Source organism: Equus asinus, chromosome 2 (assembly GCF_041296235.1).
Source record: "Equus asinus isolate D_3611 breed Donkey chromosome 2, EquAss-T2T_v2, whole genome shotgun sequence".
NCBI classification, from domain to species: domain Eukaryota; kingdom Metazoa; phylum Chordata; class Mammalia; order Perissodactyla; family Equidae; genus Equus; species Equus asinus.
The window spans coordinates 131,041,890-131,061,933 of record NC_091791.1 but is presented as its reverse complement, the minus strand read 5'-3'; the positions used below and the strand labels follow the sequence as shown (position 1 = coordinate 131,061,933).

Below are 20,044 nucleotides of genomic sequence, written 5' to 3'. Positions count from 1 at the left end.
AGCCAGAAATATGAGCGCCATCTCCTTCTCCCTCATTCCTCACATTCAACTTCCCAGTCTTATTGATTCTAACTCTAAACGTCTCTCAAATCTGTCCACACGTCCCATGTCCTCTGCGACTATGAGTCCAAGTCCCTATGGATTGTGCCTGGATTACTGGAACAGCCTCCTAACTTGACTCCCTGCCTCTAGTCTTGCTTCCTTCCTCCAACCCATTCTCGACTCTTCAAGGAGAGCAAGCTTTCTGAAACACAAATCTAATTACACCCTTCCCAGCTCAAAACCTTGCAGTCTCTCCCCATTGCGTCAGAACAAAATCCAAGCCCCCTGAGGTAGAGACATGGGTGTATGTCAAATTTTTTAAAGTACCATACGGTAAAACGGATTCTATGCGGTGTGTAGTTCTATGCATTTTAACACGTGTACAGATTTTGAGGCCACCACAACTAGCCATCACTCTGAAACACGCCCTCAAGCTACCCCTTCATATAGCCAAGCTTTCCCCCAGTCCTAACCCCAAACCACCACCGACCTATTCTCCATAGCTATAGTTTGTTTTTCCGGGGGGAAAAAAAGGGAATATAACCCTTTGAAAAAACAAAACAAACCCAAACCCCTTAAAGTGGCTTTGATGCCGCTGCCTGCCTCTCCTCCACCCACTCTCCCCTCCCCCTCAGTCAGACAGAGCTGTTTTCAGTTCTCGGGCGCTCCAAGCGTTCCTCCACCCAGGCAACCTCCTGCCCGCCCTCCCGGATAGGGGGCCCCTCTGCACTCCGGGTGCCTAGCGCTTCCTGTATCACGGCACCTCCACGCCGCTGTCGTTGTCGGGCGTTTGCCCGTCTCTTCCCTCAGACAGTTCCTTCAGCGCCAGGGCCGCGTTCTAGGCCCGGCTCCACGCCCAGCGTACCCGGCCGCCCCGCCCGCCCGGCCCGCCCCGGCCGCCCCGCCCGCCCCGCCGCCCCGCCGCCCCGCCGCCCGCGCAGCCCGCGCAGCCCGCGCAGCCCGCACAGCCCCAGCCGTTGCCTAGGCGTCCAGAGGGTCCGAGGCGCGCGGAGCTCAGACCTTCCCAGGCCGAGCGAGCATGCGCCTCGCTCGCGCCCCCGCCCCCGCCCCCGCGCTGCGCTTGCGCGCTGGGGACAACCGTTGCAGGGCTCCCAAGGCCCTGAGGTAGGACGGTCGGTCGCTGACGCCCTCCCCTTGCGGCCCTGAGGTACCTGGCCTGGTGGCCCCAGGACGTTCCCGTCGCATGGCGGAGTGCTACGGACGATGCCTATGAAGTCCTTAGTCCTTCTAGTTGGGCTGTTGCTATGGCCTTCGTCCGTGCCGGCGTATCCGAGTGAGTGACCGGCCTGAGGAGGCGGCGACGCCGGGGCTCTCCTGGGGGAACCTCCTGGCTTCCGGGGCCCGCCCGAGACCCAGCTCTTCCTTTTCCCTGGTCCTAATCTCTCAGACTCCGCTGTCCAGGGGCTGGCCTCCGCAGCGGAGGCGTGTCCCTCTCCTGCCTCCTGCGACCTCTTCCGCCCGGCGCTTCCCGCCGCTGGGCGCTTATCCGGGCAGTGGGTCCCCGACGGGACCCGGATGCGCAGCGCTGGGCGCGCTGGGCTCGCGGCGTGACCTCCTCATCCCGGGCCGATGGTCCTCGGGGTTGACCTCGTCCGCCTGGACCGTGCGTGATGGAGTGGGGTCCGCAGACTGCGGCCAGCGCCACGGCGGCCTGCTTTTGTACGGCTGGCTGGCTAGGAGTGGTTTTTACCTTTGTAGATGTGAATGTGAAGTATCTTTCGTGATAGGTGGGAAAGTCTGAAATTCTAATTTCATTGATCGTAAATAATGTTTTGCAGGGTCACAGCCCTGCTCTTTCCTGTATGTATTGTCCAGGGCTGTTTTCCCGCGTTATAACAGCAGAGTTGAGTAGCTGCCACAGAGGCTGTGTGGCCTGCAAAGCCTAAAATATTTCCTCTCTGGCCCTTTACAGAAACTTTGCCCCTGTGGTAAGACAGGGAGAGCGTGTGGATTGTGGGCAGCTGTCTAGGGCGCTCACTGACCCCTGACGCTCCCCCAGAGCATCCTCTGGTGCACAGAGTCGAACCCTTAGTTATGCAGAGTTAGAACTCACCACTTGTGCCTCCCCAATAGATGAAAACTAGTAAGTTCCAATTGGGGGGGCTGACTGCTATATTAACATCATGTGGACACCTTGAAGTATTTAAGTAGTTAAATGTCTGATAATCTGATACTCCAGATATGACTGCGAGGCTTGTCCATCTAGTCTAACTGTAGTTCACTGTAGCATTTAGTAATGTTGGGGTTTGGTTTAACCAAATAAATAAATAAAATTTAACAGGTGTGAAAAAAGTACTAGAGTGCACGCTAGTTATGTGGAGCTATATTTCAGAATTGTTAAAAGGTCTTGGTTAAAAATGAAAATACAACACAACCTAAATCGTGAATAGTAGTGGGAAAAGTTCTGGATAAAGTGTCCTAGATAACTAAAGTTAGCCCTTTAAATATTAGCACTTATGATTGTTAGCTATTTTAAACAAAAATCTTTGTAAAATTTTTCTCCTTTGCTGCAAAGGAACAGAACGTACTGAAGATGATATCTTCTCTTCATGTCTGATGGTCACTATTAACCAACACCAGTTCCTGCATTTTGGTAGTTGTGGATCAGTAGGTCACAAGTGACTAACATGGAGGCTTCAGTTGACATGACAGTAATACTGTCACACAGTACACTCTGAGACTGCTAGAGAGTTGCTGGATACTCAGTTAACTCAGTGCAGTCTCCTGCCTAACTCCATAATTTCATAGCCTGCTCGTTTTCTTTGTACCGTCTTCCCTAAGCTTTCTTAAGGCTTGTACGAAATGAAAAGATACCTGTCAGAAAAAGGAATGATTTTGTGTTGAAGATACATAGATGATATAAGACATAAGGAAAATATATGCAGGTCATGGGTCATAGAAGATATCTTGGAAAATGTAATTTACCTCTTTTCCACAGAAATGGATTAAGAGATATGTAGAGCGATGTTAACATGGCTGATTTCTCTGTCTCTTTCATTCTTTTTGTTTAAGTAATTTTAATTTTGTTCATTTACTTATTTATTTTGAAATAAGTATACCAAAAGAAACCAGGCTTATTGTGTTTGATTTAAATCAGCTATGTATTCTTTATTTGATATGGCTGCTGTTCCAACAATTGTTGGAGAGAGGGTCATGTAAAAAATGCTCTCTCATGCTGAAGAAAAGACACATAGGTTTTCATAAGGAAAGTGCAGCTTTGACAATTTTTTTCTAGAATACTAAGACAGTTTTGAGGTTATCTTATATAAACATCGTGGGTATTGTATTAAGTCATTACATTTGTTAAAAACCTCAGCACTTCTTGTAACTGCCTCTACCTTTCAAATAGGCCCTACCCAAGTTTAGCTGGTGCCAGTTTAATCTATACTCCTCTACATACACATGCATCCTGATGGTGCCGGATAAACACCTTTTTACTATATACTTAAATTTATGTATATTCATTTAATTTCCTTATATCTGGTTTTTCCATAGTTTTAGTTTTAAATATTTTCAAACTTTTAAAATCACGCCTCTTTAATGTATTTGCACTGTACGACTTGCTTTTCTTCTTAATGAGACTTCTTTTTGCTTTTAAAAAAATGTATAATTTCTAAAGTAACATTAACATAATAGTTATATGTTTAAATACTATTAAAATAAATTATATAATTTGACTTTTATAATTTTAAGTCACTAAATATTCATGGGCCTGAAGCTACAAATGCAAGAATGTGAGGTATTAGTTTTTGGGCTTTTAAAAAAATATTTCATGAATAAATTGTTTTTCCTAGTCATCTCTTTGGATAGATCAGCAACAGCAGGGTTAATGATACAGGATTATTTTAAGCTAGAATAACAAAACCTCTTAACTTGCTTCTCTAGAGTGGTGTTAATAGAAGGTTAAATATCTAAGTCTTTGGCATCTTTGTCCTTAGGAAGGCCTTTGTCCTAATGGACCACAGAAGGCAAGGGAAGTAGTAAGGCAGCAAACAGCAATAATTGTTCAAATCTATTGGCAAATAAATTCAAAGGAAAAGCAGATTCCTTTTATTTCAAGTACATTCAAAAGGTAAAGTTCTGGTGCTGCAAGCTCACTTTACACTATTTCAAGGCCCAAGGCTATTGGCGCTTGGGAGGGTCTCTCAAACCTGTGAATGGAATGTCATGACACACTTCATTAATCTTTCAGAGGATGAGGAGCATGTCATCTAATATGTGAATGTCCAGAGGATGGCCTTTGGGGGAGGAGGAGTAGTTTTATTAGCCTGTCCATTAATGTTTTATGGGGGAAAGAAAGTCCTATCTTTCTCTTTGTTGAGCTGCCTTCTATATTCTTTTGATAGGATCTCATGTTTGTTTGGGGTTTTTTTTCCTTTTTTTTTTTTAAGCTTTTTATTAAGATTATGATAGTTTACAACCTTGTGAAATTTCAGTTGTACATTATTGTTAGTCATGTTGTAGGTGGGTCCACTTCACCCTTTGTGCCCTCCCCCAACCCCGCCTTTCCCCTGGTAACCACCAATCAGTTCTCTTTGTCTATAGGTTAACTTCCACCTATGAGGGGAGTCATACAGAGTTCGTCTTTCTCTATGTGGCTTATTTCACTTAAATAGTACCCTCAAGGTCCCTCCATGTTGTTGTGAATGGGATGATTTTATCCTTTTTTATGGCTGAGTAGTATTCCATTGTATATATATATATATATATATATATATATACACACCATATCTTCTTTATAGGATCCCACGTTTTTAAAGGCTTCTTGTTTTCTGAATTAACTGGTTGTCCCAAGACCTCTTTGTGTCTTCCCTGCTCTGAATGGACTCCACTGTCTTTTTACAAGGAGACATAGTAGAACATGGTATTAGAGACTAAAGTAACTGGGATACCTATCAGACTTATGTGCTGGGGTGATATTGTTATTTGGATCATTTTACTGAACAGAACTAGAAGAGATATATATCAAAGTCATGAGGTTATTTTTGTTCCAGTTAAATTTGAACATTACTCGTACGATAACTTCTTGATTTTTAACTCTTCACCCAAACTAAATTTGTATTCCTTTTTGAAAATAGAATTTTATGAAGCTGTTTTGGTTATCTGTTGCACCATAAAAAGCCACCCCCGAAATTTATTATTTCTCATGATTCTATGGGTTGACTAGCCTCAGCTGGGCAGTTCTTCTCCTTCATATGGTGGAGCTGAAGGGTCACTCATACAGCCGTATTTAACTGGAAGCTCAACTTGGGTGAGAACATCCAACATGGACTCTCATCTTCCAGGTTCTTTCTCTACATGACTTCTCGTTTTTCGGTAGTCTAGCTCAAGTGTCTATACCGTGGCAGCTTGCTTCCCAGCGAGAGCTGTACAAACTCCCAGTATGCAAGCTCTTATCAAGCCTATGCTGTGTCAGACTTGCTAATGTGCCATAGACCAAGGCAATCACATAGGGCAAGCTCATATTCAGTGTGGGGAATCACTGCTCAAGAACATAAATACTAAGAAGTGCAAAGCCATAAAGTTAAATTTCTTTTTTTTCAACTTTATTGACATATTATTGACAAATAAAATTCTAATATATATAAAATGTACAGTGTGATGATTTAATATATGTATACATTATGAACAGATTCCCACCATTGAGTTAATTAATGCATATCACCTCACATATTTACCTTTTTGTGTGTATCACCAACTATAGTCACCATTGCATTAGATCCTCAGGCCTTATTCATCTTAAAACTGAAAGTTTTGGGCTGGTCCCATGGCCAAGTGGTTAAGTTCATGCGCTCTGCTTCTGTGGCCCAGGGTTTCGCCAGTTCGAATCCTGGGCCAGGACATGGCACTGCTCGTCAGGCCATGCTGAGATGGCATCCCACATGCCACAACTAGAAGGACCCGCAACTAAAATATAGAACTGTGTGCCAGGGGGCTTTGGGAAGAAAAAGAAAAAAGAAAATCTTTAGGAAAAAAACACAAAGTTTGTACCCTTTTACCAGCTTCTCTCCCTGTTTCCCCCATCCCCTAACCCTAAAGTTACATTTCTTTAACTGGAACATTTAATTAATATGAACATAATTACTTGTTTGTTTTACCTGTTTTCAAAAATTAAAATTTGAATTAACAAATTATAGGGAAACTGCTGGATGAATAACAAGATACAATGTTTCCTTTTGTGACCATTCTTTGAGCACACCCCACTAATGAAGCACACTTGTCACAACTTTGATTTGAATTGAAAGTACTTCAGCTCATTTTTTAAGTTCATTTTGATTTGAAGGTGTTGGTGCTTTAGCTGGCAGTTCTTACATGATGGCAGCTTTCAGGTATCAATTTTTGCTTGCATCACTTAACTTCTGTAGAGTAAGGGAAGCCTGTTCTTTCTGAGCCTACTTCATGACATAGATGGAAAGTACAATTTGTTCTCCAAAGTTAAGGACATTGAGCCAGAGTCTGGTCCACCTATAAATGATTAAATACTTGGGTGTATGTTAAGCTTTATATACATGAGTTCTGTATTGATTACAGGCATTCTGTTTTTCACTCTTGTGGTAATAAAAATCCTAGTTGTATTAGAATCTTTTGAAAAATGAGCATCCATGATTCTTGGTTAAATTTTATGTGCAATCACCAGTTTCCATAAGTTTACAGGCCAAGGGGAAAGTAAAAACGTATAAGTTGTTAAAGCACAAAGACCAGATATATTCCATCGACCTTTAACTTTTTGTTTTTATGTGACAGTCTTAAAATTTATCCTTCCCTCTTTACTGGGCTCTCAGGTTTATGTGGAACATCTTGCTACTGTCTTTAACTTACCAAGTACTTATTCTTATACCAAACCGCATGTTTAAATTAACAATATTATTGGTTTTCAAAGCCTTAGTTTTTTAAAATATAAATTGTATTTTAAGCACCTGATCAGATCGCACCCATCTTATATTGAGACAGAGAGGGTTTTTTTAGAATTACATCTTGACACAGACTTTTTGAGTGAATCTCTTTGTATAACCTAGGTATTACATTATGTATTCATAACTTACCACAGTCTAGTGATAGCAACATTTTACCAGTTTGAGTGAAATGTAGAAAGCTTGCCTCCCTTTATGTCCTTTTACCCTCTCCCATTCATAATATAATTGTCTTAAATATTTCCTTTATATACATTGAGAACGACATCAGACAGTATTATAATTTTTGCTTCAACTGTTAAACATAATTTGGAAACCTCAAGAGGAGAAGGAAGGTCTGTTTCATTTACTCTTATTTTTGCTCTTTCCATTATTCTTCCTCCCTCCCCAGTGTTCCAGGATTCCTTCTTTTATCGTTTCCTTTCTGTTTAATGAATTTCATTTATCCGTTCTTTTAGGGTAGGTCTACTAGCAACAACTTCTCTTAATTTTTCTTCATCTGCGAGGTCTTGATTATCCTTTCATTCCTGAAGGATATTTTCCCTTGATAGAGAATTCTGAGTTGACACTCTTTTTTTCCCCCACACTTGAAAAATATTATGCCATTTCCTTCGGACCTCATGGTTTCTCATGAGAATTCAGATTGTTTTTCCACTATAGATAAGATGTTGTTTCTCTCGTTTCTTTCAAGATTTTTTTCTTTGTCTTCAGTTTTCTGAAGTTTGGTCACGATATATCTTGGCATTGGTATCTTTGGGTTTATTCTCTTGAGGTTCACTCAGCTTCTAAGTTATGTCTTTCACCAAATTTAGGAAATTTTCAGCCATTGTTATGTCTTTGAATACTTTTTCAGACTCATCCTCTTTCTTTTTTCCTTCTAAGACTCAGATGACATGAATGTTAGAGTTTATGTGTTATATTCTCACAAGTCCTTGAAGCTCCGTTCATTGTTTTTGCCAGTCCATTTTCTTTCTCTTGTTCAGATTGGTGATTGCTATTGTTCTGTCTTCTAGTTCACTGATTCTTTTCTCTGTCCCCTCCATTCTGCTGTTGAACCAACCAGTGAGTTTTTTCATTTCAGTTAGTGTTTTTCAGTTCTAAAATTTCAATTCAGTTCTTCTTTAGATATTCTATTTCTTTGCTGAGACTTTCTATTTTTCATTTATTTCAAGCATACCCATTGTTGCTTGTTGAAGCATTTTCATGATGGCTACTTTTAAATCTCTCTCAGATAATTCTAACATCTATATCATCTCAGGGTTAGCATCTGTCGACTGTTTTTTTCTTATTTAAATTGAGATTTTCCTAGTTCTTGTTTTGACCAGTGGCTTTTGATTAAAACCTGGGCATTTAGGGTATGATGTTGTAAGTCTGGATCTTATTTAAATCTTCTATTACAGATTTAAATAGGCCTCTGACACTGCTTCAGCGGTGGAAGAGTAATGTTGTCTTATTACCACAGGGTGGAGATGAAAGTCCACTCCTCATTCAGTCTTCTCTGCTGGAAGACAAGCACGTCTGTGGGATAAGGGCGGAGAGGTTGGGCACCTCACTGAAGCCTTATGAGGGTGGAAGTCTTGGTTCTGCACTCAGCTTTTTCTGGTAAGGGTAGTGCTGCAGTGTGTTCTGTGGTGTTGGCTGGAATAGAGCAGTTATTGACTAAAATTTTTCTGTTTTGCTAGGCTACCCCTTTCCTAGTCCTTTGGCTATGAAGAGAGCAGTCTTTCCTTGGAGCTTTTTTTGTCTGTGTCCATTGGTGTTTCTGGGTTGCCAGCTTCTCCAGCCCCCAGTCTGGGGTATATGTGGCAAAAAGAAAATCCAGGGAACTCACTGCAGTGTCATTCCTCAGGCCCTGAAGCCCATAGTTGGCCTTCCTTCTTCTCTCCACCTTTTAGAGTCTTCCCATACTTGTGTTATATATAATGTTCAGGGTTTTTAACTGCTTAGTAGGAAGACTAGGGAAAAAGTACATGTTCTCTATCTTTTTGGCAGTGGAAGTCCAGATAATATTGTTTTAAAACAAGTTATTTGGGGCTTATGGAAGAGACAGTGTTTTACAAGCAAACTTTTTACAATACTTAGGTAGAGCATACATGGGAATTACGTAATGACCTGTTTTTAGTCTTAATTTTGGTCAACATATATTGGAATTAGCTTTTGTCTATATTATTTTCCAGTTTGTGTATAAAGTACTAGTTATTGGAAAGGAGAGAGAAGTCTTTATTCACTATTAGACATCTATCTAAATTATTTACGTAGAATTTTATCCGAGTAGTGATTCAAAATTCACCCTAAATAATTTAGTAAGAGAGAATGTAAATAAATTAAATATTTTGAGACCTTGTGTAAAATTCTCCTTTAAATTTCATTTTATAGGCAATTAACCAGTATACATTACTTTACTAGCAACATTTTTTTATTTTACAAGCTGTTTGGTGCTGAACCACAAATTTTTGCTTTTAAAAGTCTTTAGATAAATACACATTATTAATTTAAATTGTTTTAGTTTATAGGTCCATAATTAAGGATTTCACTGGAAATGTGTTACAAACCAAATACTTGATGTCTTAAAAACTGGTTATTATAAAACCTACACAATATTGTAAAATTATAAGGACCCGGGTGTGGTTCCCAGGTGCAGATCTACACCACTTGTCTATCAGTGGCCATGCTGTGGCGGCAGCTCACATACAAAAAAGAGGAAGATTGGCAACTGATGTTAGCTCAGGTGAATCTTACTCAGCAAAAAGCAAAAAAAAGGACAGACAATAATAAGTATTGGGATGATGGAGAAATTGGACCCTCATATACTGCTGGTGGGAATGCAGCAGCTTTGGCAGTTCCTCAAAGGGTTAAGCATACTATTACCATATGACCTAACAATTCCACTCCTAGGCAAATCCTGAACAGAAATGAAAACATACATCCACACAAAAACTTGTACATGAATGTTCATAGTGGCATTACTCATAATCACTAAAAGGTGGAAACAAGCCAGATGTCCATCAACTGATGAATGCATAAACAAAATGTGGTATATCCGTACAATGGAATATTATTTGACCATAATAGGAATGAAATATTGATACATGTTACAGCGTGGATGAACCTTGAAAACATTATGCTAAGTGAAAGAAGCCACTCACAAAAGAACACATTGTATGATTTCATTTATGTGAAACGTCTAGAATAGGCAAATCCATAGAGACAGAAAGTAGACTAGTGCTTGCCTAGGGCTGAGGGGTAGGGGCTATGGGAAATGGGTTTCTTTTGGGGGTGATGAAATGGTTTTAAACATAGCTTGTGGTGATGATTGCACAGCTGTGACCATACTAAAAACTACTTAATTGTATACTTTAAGATATGTGCTAGATAAACCAGGAAGCTATTTTCACATTGCTTAAGATTGTAATTCACTTAAAATTATGTTAGTGCAATATTACTTTAGAGATTGATAAAATCCAATAAAAGAAAATTAATGGAACTTAAATTTAGTTAAATTTGTGTGATCTAAACTTATATTAGGCCATTTAGTAAGGGCCAGTTAGAAGTGCAGGGGCTTTCTGAAAATTGGAGCTGTTTAACTACTATGTTTGTGATGATGTTTTAGATAAACTTCAAATTTAGAAATTGAGAAAAATATGGTTAAAGCTGTATCTTTTATTATTCTAAAAAAACTGCCTATTTTGCTTAAAATAAAAGAATTTTTTATTGCCCAGATTTTGTCCCTAATAATTATTGGACTATTAGCCAAAAAGAACCCCAAAATAAAACAAAACAAACAAAAATAGTCTTTAGATCAGCAGATTTATTTTAAACGTCACGTGAAGTTTAGTTTTCCTCTAAAACATTCTTCTACGGAAATTTTTTTTTTCCTTTTTCTCCCAAAGCCCCCCGGTACATAGTTGTGTATTTTTAGTTGTGGGTCCTTCTAGTTGTGGCATGTGGGATGCTGCCTCAGCATGGCTTGATGAGCAGTGCCATGTTTGTGCCCAGGATTAGAAAACCCTGGGCCACCGAAGCAGAGCACGCGAACTTAGCCACTCAGCCATGGGGCCGGCCCCTGGAAACTTTTTAACCTGTGATTAGTTCCTGAAGATAAGTTACTGGAAGTACTATTAATTTACACACTTGCCAGCGCTTGGCTCATTTATTCGCTTATTCATTTAACAAATACTTTTTGACTATCTGCTATGGCTCCAGGCACTGGTTAGAACAGAGTGTATAGAGAACAAAAGAGATGTGGTCGCAGCTCTCAAAGAGCTCACAATATGTACAGTTAACAAACATTAAACAAATATGTATAGTTAAAATTATCCTAAGATCAGCATGCTCGAGAGAGACTAGTGAAGGATCTGGGGACCATAAGGGCTGTATAAGGAATTTACTTCTTTTACTAAGGAAGTAACATATACGCATGACAATCCTAGGTTTTATTATTAAAAGAAAAGTTGCCTACTTGACTGGCAAAATAAAAATTGTTTTTAACTTGCATTTCTTTTATGAACAATGAATTTTAGCAAGTTTTCGTGCTAAGTGGCTTTTATGTTATTCCTTTTATCCTCTTCTTCCTTCTTTAATTGACCATTCTATGAGAAGGAAATATGTGTTTTGAATGTATTGTTTGTTGATTGAAGTTTTATATTTCATTGCTCATTTTAAATCGTTTTATTATTTTCCTCAGCATAAACTCAAAACTAATTAACTTGCCTTTTACCTCTGTGTGAAGTGAATTTATTGTTTTGTAAGTTATTGACTGTCAGCTCCTACCCATACTTTGTAGTAATAAAATGTATTAAATTTGGATCAGTTATTTTTAATATTGGCAAATACATCTTAATATATGAAAGAGATGCATTTTGGTCCAGTTGACGGTAGAGCAAAATTTTGTATATTTTACTTATTTATTTACTTATTGTATTTTAATATTCATATGTATTTTAAAATAGAGTTATATTCCTCCAGGACAATTTTATCATCATACTCCTCCTGTTTTGCAGCATCCTTGTGTCATCTTTTTATACATTGTGTAGTTGTTATGTGCACCTGCTTTGAAGTAAGGTAGCCTATGTTCAAATCTCATTCTTACCACTTACAAGTTGAATATAGTCTTAAGCAAATTACTTACCCTTTCTAAGTATCCTCCTTTTCCTCTTTTTAAAAACAGTCCTTACATTCAAAGCCCTTAGTATAGTGCCTGGCACATAGTAATCACTCAATCAGTCAGAGCTGTTATGGTTTTCTCAATCACTATTTTCCAATTTCCTCTTCAGATTTCATTCCACTTTTGTTCCTACAGTTGTTTTACCGTTTTGTTTACTTTCATATTATTTCTATCATGTGACTGATTCTCCCTGTATTATTTTAAGAAGAGAAATGCAGACAGCCTCAAACTCGGCTCTAACCTCCGTATGGGTGATTCCTGCTAAACCTCAAGCCTGCTTAGCAGGTGGCCATCCTGCTTACCAGAGGTGAACTGGAAAGCGGCATTATGGTTTCCCAAGGTGGAAGAGATTCTTATGTTAGCCACATCCTAAGATATTGCTATGTTTGGTTGGATTACTACCTGGTGAAAATAGAAGGGAAGTGATAAAGTACAACAGTGTAGACTACAAATATCCAAAGTATAGTAACCCAATTTCTAGCAGAGTAATCCGATCTTTGTAAGAATTTGAATTTTGTTCATCTTTCTAGCATCTCCTGAAGAATGCGGAGAAGCAGGTTTTCGCTGTGGCCACTGCCGTTTATAGGGATATTTGAGGCTTGACGATCTTTTACTAGCTTGCCTGCAAACATTTTTATAAAGATGAAATTGATTTGCAAGAGCTGTCCTGCTTAACAGAACTGAGGAGGTCAACACGAAATATGTAGGTGTTTTAGTGGGGACAAAAACAGGAGGTGGGAAGTGTGTGGGGAGAGAATAGATTTAACAATATAACAATGTGGAAACAAAGGGTAAATGAAAACGAGAGGAAAAGCAAGGTAGAATGTAGGGTGCTCTGTTGTTAGGCAGCGACGAACGGGTTCTTTAGTGTTGCCTAAGGAACAGTATAAAGAGAATGAGTACTGCTGTTTTTTTAGGAATCAACTAGCAGTATCTCCTTTTCCTGTCCTTTAACAGTATAATTCACCTAATAGCAACCTGGGTACCCTATTTACTACTTCGAGAAGAGACAAGTTAAATGATTAAATATTTAATGTTTAGCAGACTATAATCTAATGGCAATGTCTTTTTAAAAGCATCTAAGCCCCTCTTGGTTATAGATTTTAGATTTGCTTATGAATAGTTGCCCAGAATTGAAATTTTTCCAAAACATATTTTAAAAAACATTTTATTATGGAAAAATTTAAATATGTACACAAGTAGAAAGAATGGTATAATATATCTCCAAACATCTATAACTAGCTCCAACTATTATTAAGCCATAACTAATCTTGTTTCATCGATATCTCTACCCACATTATTGTCCCCCTCACCTCCCTGGTCTGTTTTCCCAACTTCTCAGGCTTGGATTATTTAGAGGCAAATTCCAGACATTATATAATTTTATCAGTAAATATTTCAAATATGAAGCACTAAAATGTAAGTACTTAAACAATAACAATGTTACCAATTTAACAAAGATAGTAATTCCTTAATATTATCAAATATCTGGTGGTGTTCAAACTTTCCTGATTCTCTTTCTCTTTTCCAGTTTATTTGATTAAAGTGGAGTTCAAATAAGATTCATATATGTAATTTGTTGATATGTTTGTTAATTCTCTTTTAATCTATAGTTCCTCCTTCATCTCTGTTTTCCCCCTTGCAATGTAATGTTGAAGAAATTGGAGCATATGCCCTGTAGTTTCCCACAGTCTAGATTTTGCTATTACTTCCCCATGGTGTCGTTTATATCTTCCTTTGCTGTCCCATGTATTTTCTGTATATTGTTAGTTAGATCTAGAGAAACCTGTTAGATTCAAGTTAGACGTTTTTTGCAAGACTGCTTCATAGGTGGTATTGTGTTCTTTCATCAGGAAGCACGTAATGTCTAGTTGTGTATCTTTTTGTGATATAAATAATCATTCATGTTGATAATCATTGTGAAATGATCATAGTCTAAGTGGCTTCTTCATTTATTAGCTGGAATAGTTTATAAAATGAAACCTTTCCTCACCTTGGGCTATTTTTCCATACGCAATTGGGTCTATTTCTGTCTTTTCTGTTCTGTTCCACGCATCCGTATATGTATGTGCAATGCTATAGTATTTTTATAATAGAGGCTTTATAATATTTTTTAATATCTAGTAGGGCTATCCTCTGTTTTTCTGGCTATTCTTACTCATTTTCTCTTAAAATGAACTTTATAATCCATTTTTCTAACTCCAGAAAACAATTAATGATATTTTATTAGGAGCATGTTAAAGATATAAATGAACAGAGAATTTGACATCTAAGCATCTTTATGATGTTGAATCTTCTTGTCTGAGAACATGGTATATCTTTCCATTTGTTGAAGTTTCCATTATGTCTTTCAGAAGAATTTATTATATTACTGTGTCAGTTTTCTGTGACTACTATAACGAATTACCATAAACTTTGTATCTCAAACCAACAGAAATTTATTCTCTCACAGTTCTAGAAGCCAGAAGTCTAAAATCAGTTTCCCTGAGCCAAAATCCAGGTGTAGAGCAGAGCTGTGCTCTCTCTGGAAGCTCAAGGAGTCAATATTTTCTTTGCCTCTTCCAGCTTCTGGTGGCTGCCAGCATTCCTGGTCTTGTGGACACTTCACTCTAATCTCTGCCTCCATATTATCTCCTCCTCTTCTGTGTGTGTATCAAATCTCTCTCTTTTTCTCTGTTATAAAAACATTTGTGACTGGATTTAGACCCTACTCAGATAATCCCTGATAATCCCCTTCCTCAAGATCCTTAATTTAATCACGTCTGCGAAAATCCTTTTCTCTTAGAAGGTAACATTGACAGGTTCCAGGCATTCGGACCTGGTCTCTGGACGTCTGTATTCAGCCTAGTATAATTCCTCATATAGATTTTGGACATGTCTTCTTAAATTTATGATTAGCTATTTTCTTTCATTTTTTATCAAAATAGCTGCTGCTTTCTCATTTTATCTTCTAACTAGTTTATGTTTGTACATTAATTTTTGTATGTTGATTTTATAACTTGCTAGTTTACTAAATTCTATTAATCTCTGTAGTAGCTTTTCAATTGATTCTTTTGGATTGTCTAGATATATAATTATATTATCTGTATATAAAGATAGTTTTATCTTTTTCTTCCCAATTCACATACTTCCAATTATTTTCTCTTCTTTATTTACATTGACTAATACCTCCAACATAGTGTTAAATAGTAATGGAGATATTAGTATCCTGATCTTGTTCCTGTCTTTAGTGGGAAAGCTTCTAGTGTTTTTTGCTAAATAGGATCCAAAGCATATTTTAATGTTCTTTTTAGGGTTTTAAATTTATATTTTAAAATGAGAAATGTAAGCAATTACCTTTATAGAGAATAAGGTTATCTTATGTACTGCTCTGTAGCTTTTAAAGTGTTTTCAAATACCTGATTTATTTGGTTCTAAGAGATAAAAGGACAGATATAGTCTCTTAATTTTATAGTTAAGTAGATGTTCAGAGAAATTAAGTAATTATCTAAGGTCATGATGCTAGAAAGTGGAAGAGCCAGGACCAGAATCAAAGATTTCTTTCACTACAGTAGGCTACATATTCATTTCACTTAATATCTTCCTTCAGTAAAACTCTAGATTCAGGACACTGCATTTTATCTATATGAGAATACATAAATAAGTTATTTACCTTTTTAAAATGTGACTTTTAATGGTTTAGTATATTAAGTGATTGGGGGTTCGTGTGTTTGTATGTGTTTTTAGGAAGTAAAACATTATAGGTAAGTCTAAAGTCCCCTTTAATTGGCTTAGTCCCATTCCCTCTCGTCAGAGGCAACTACCCACATGAGTTTAATATGTTATCCTTCTAGTCCATTAAAAAATCCAAAGTTCACAGACAAAATGTCTGATACGGTGTCAGTGATTTTTTTTTTAAATTATTATGAGGATAATATCAAAATCTACCTTATGTTCTGTATCTTCCTTTTGTCCCTGGTCATCATTATATGGATCTTGGAGAATGCAAGGCTCTTCTAAGAATGACATAAAATTCAGAATCTACTTTTAGAATCTAGATCTCCAGACAAGTCTAGTGTCTTTCTACTATCATATTGTGTCAATAAACTGTTCTTACTAAGAATTTTTTAAAATTTAGAAATATGCTTTCAATTTTGATTAAACTTCCATCTGGTCTTTCTAAGGTGCAACAGAACAGTTAAGGAAGAGAGGAGAAACATGTAAATATAAAGCATTTTTTACTATTTTGTGCTTGCCAAAGAGCTGAATAAAAGTGCCTCCTGAAAAGAAAGTTTCTTATTTCATTCTGCCTGCCAAGGGTGGGTTCAGATAGGAGTTACGCATTAGAGTTTAGTAAAAAGTGACTTACTTCGTTGAATTAAATCAATTTGTATCCATGATAATGGCAAAATCAATTCAAAATTATATGTAATTCAAAATTGCCACACTTAAAATTAAAAACTCCTAATTCAGGAGTAGGGGAGTTGAGCAGAATTTCAGAATGTCTTGTACAGTAATCTTTTCTATTTTCCACATTGGAAATGAGAGGCTTCACCATGTAGATGCTGCAAAATACCAGTATAATAGAACTACCATTTGTTGTTGGAGTGAAATGTTTATGGTCTAGACCAGGAATCGGCAAACTTTTTCGGTAAAGGGCCAGAGAGTGAGTATTTTCACCTTTGTAGGCCGTGTGGTTTCTGTTGCAGCTACTCAACTCTGTTGTTACAGGCAAAAGCAGCCATAGACAATACATAAACAAATGGGCAAGACTGGGTTCCAATAAAACTTTATCCACAAAAACAGTTGGGTGAATATGACCCATAGGCTGTAATAAAACCACAGGATTTGCTGGGTTGAAGGCAGTGGTATACTGGTAAATGTTTAACAGCTGGCTTTTGGGAGAAACGGGTAAGCCCTGATTTATAGCATTTGTCCATTTACATGGTGTAAATACTCCCACCATGGTTGATTTCAAGCTGTCCACTTGACATCACTGAACAGGGAGGTAGAAAGAGATATACAATAGCACACTAACATAGCATTTCTATTGTACAGATACACCAGAAGTAAATAACCTCAAGAGCATAGATAATAGTAAATGAAATAATAAGAAAGTGATGAGTTTATTAGGATGAATATTTATTACCTTTGTTTTGAATATAATTTATTTAACTGAAAATTCAGATAATTTTTAATGATGTCTATGTTTAACATCTGGCTCACAATATTCCTCTAAATTTAGTAATTGGCTCTGGTGAGCCAGTATGAACTTCCTCTAGCACACCACTGTGTTGGAGGACATAATCAAGAATTTTGTTTTAATAAGTTGCCTACTGAATCATAAGTTATATGGGAGAGTAAAAGCAAAAAGGCATACAGAATTGTGTTAATATGCAGCTTTTGCACGAATCTTGCTTATCTGTTTTAACAAGCACCTGAAAAAATAATTTTGTACACTTAACTGAGTTAATTGTGTCTAATGTGCTTTATTTTTTGGTTCTTTGTCTCAACTTTTAAGTGATAGCATATGAAGTAAATTTAGGTCAGTAGATTCCATCAATGTTGTATATAATAATAAAGGTTACTTATTGTTTGAATTATTTTTTTCCCTTAAGGCATGACTGTGACACCTGACGAAGAACAGAACTTGAATCATTATGTACAAGTTTTACAGAACCTAATACTCAGTGTTCCTACTAGGGAGCCAATTCGTGGGAGAAAATCAAAGTCCCCAAATGATATTTATTCTAGAGGATCGAAGGTATCACAAGTTGAGGAGACAGTTACACATGGAGGAGCTTCAACTGAGAATGATGTTTTAATCAATCCTATCAGTGAAGAACCTACAACTTTCCCTACTAGCGGCTTCACACTGGGAATAGGGAAGAAAAAAGATACCGAAAGTACAGCGTTCTGGTCGATTAAACCAAACAATGTTTCTGTTGTTTTACATGCAGAAGAACCTTATATTGAAAAAGAAGAGCCAGAGCCAGAGCCAGTTTTAAAAGAAAAGGAGGCACCAAAGCCATTCCCAGATGTTACTCAATTATCTCCAAGTCCAGATGTCACCTCAGGCAAACCGTTTCTCACCTCTTCAGGTAGGAGCACTGACTGGGATACCGGCGCAGAAACAGAGGATGTTCCTCAGCTCTCAGGTGAATATGAAATGGACAAACCTGAAGCGCTAACATTTGACAAACATTTGAATAATGATGACATTTTGAAAAAAATTTCAGATATTAACTCAGAGGTGCAACAGGTGCCTCTTGCTGAGAGCCTCAAGCCGGAATATAGGGAGGACATTCAAGCCTCTAGAGATCACCTAAAACGAAGCCTTGCTCTGGCAGCAGCAGCAGAACATAAATTAAAAAATATGTATAAATCCCAGATGTCACCAGTAGGACGAAGCAGTAGTGAAATTGATGACATTGAAACTGTTATTAACATGCTGTATAATTCTAGATCTAAATTACCTGAATATTTAGATATTAAATATGTTCCACCAGAGATGAGAAGAAGAGCTACTACAGTATTCAATACATTGAAAAAAATATTATGTGTAAGTCGAGCAGAAACTCAAAACCTTATTAGGAAGTTATTAAACAATAATATAAAAATTTTAAATTTACTTGATATTCCATGACAAAGTTAATTTAAGCAAACTGTGCATTTATTCACAGGAGAAATAACCATTTTAATGATTCAAAAGTTGTATAAAAATATTCTCTATTATAGTTCAATATGCTAACATCTTTACATGTCATGTGTTATGGAAAATTTTGATATGCACTAAGGGCCTAATAATTTAAAATAAAATTTTGGTTCAGGAGTTTGTAGTTTTTTCTCTTTAATTAATTAAAAAAGTTACGAAGATCTAATCTTTAAAATGTTTAAGCTTTGATTTTACTTGAATAGATTAGTTAAATCCACCTATTTTATAAGAGCTAAGAGACTGTACAGTCTATATATGTAGCTGGTTTTAAATAATTGCATATAAATGTAAATTTTAGGATATATGGTCTTTGTAATCTTTCAGAGAATCTGAGTTTTCTGTTTGAATAGCATAGTTGGAGCTTGTATCAGAACAACTTTTATTTGGAGATATATGTGCCTCATTTGAAAGGTGGATGATATATTAAGATATATCTCTGTTCCTTTGTTGTTAAGTACTTTTGAAGTATCAGCAGGGGGCTGTAACCTGGATTTGTAATGATGTCATTCTCACTTATCTCCTCTGTTTGTTTATTCACGTATACATTGAAGCTTTGCAAATCTTTTATTTGGGAGTATGACTAACACCTTTAAGATTAACTGTGTACTATTGTAATTATGGTTTAGGTAATTCTCTTTCATGATTTGACCAGTATTATATTTAAATTTATTTATTTGTTCATTTATCAAGTCAGTCATTTATAGTTTAATAAAGATTTATTGACCTTTTACTAGGTGCAGGACAAAATGCTAGGCTTTGGGGATACAATAATAAGACCTAGCTCCTTCTTTCTTTAAGATTATATTTTAGCAGGAAAGACAAACATTAAACAAATAACTTCAACAATTTTTAAATTTCAGTTGTGACAAGTTGTTATGAAGGTGTAAGAAATTTGACCTCACCTAGACCAAGAATAATGGGAAAGCTACCCTGAGAAAGTAGGATTTAAGATGAGATCTGAAAGATGAGGGCATGTGTAAGGGGGCATGGGGCATTCCAGGCAGAGAGAACAGCATGTATGAATGCTCTGAGTTGAAAATGAATATGGCAAGGTCAAGAAGCAGCTGGAGTCTAGAAAGACAAGGAAGAGCATCTCAAGATGGAGCTGCTGAGGTACACAGGGTTGGAATAGATCCTGCAAGGCCTTAAAGTGCATATTGAAGATTTTAGCCTTTATCCTGCGATCAACAAAGAGCCGTTAGTGGATTTTAA

General features: G+C 37.3%; 1 protein-coding gene across 1 annotated transcript; it reads left to right on the top strand.

Moving 5' to 3' along the window:
• Positions 1-949: 949 nt before the first annotated feature.
• SPESP1 (sperm equatorial segment protein 1) lies at positions 950-19,560 on the top strand. The gene is made up of 2 exons (XM_014848194.3): positions 950-1,336; positions 17,736-19,560. Exons 1-2 carry the CDS (start codon positions 1,267-1,269, stop codon positions 18,761-18,763), a joined length of 1,098 nt encoding a protein of 365 aa, XP_014703680.1. The 5' UTR covers positions 950-1,266; the 3' UTR covers positions 18,764-19,560.
• Positions 19,561-20,044: the final 484 nt, after the last annotated feature.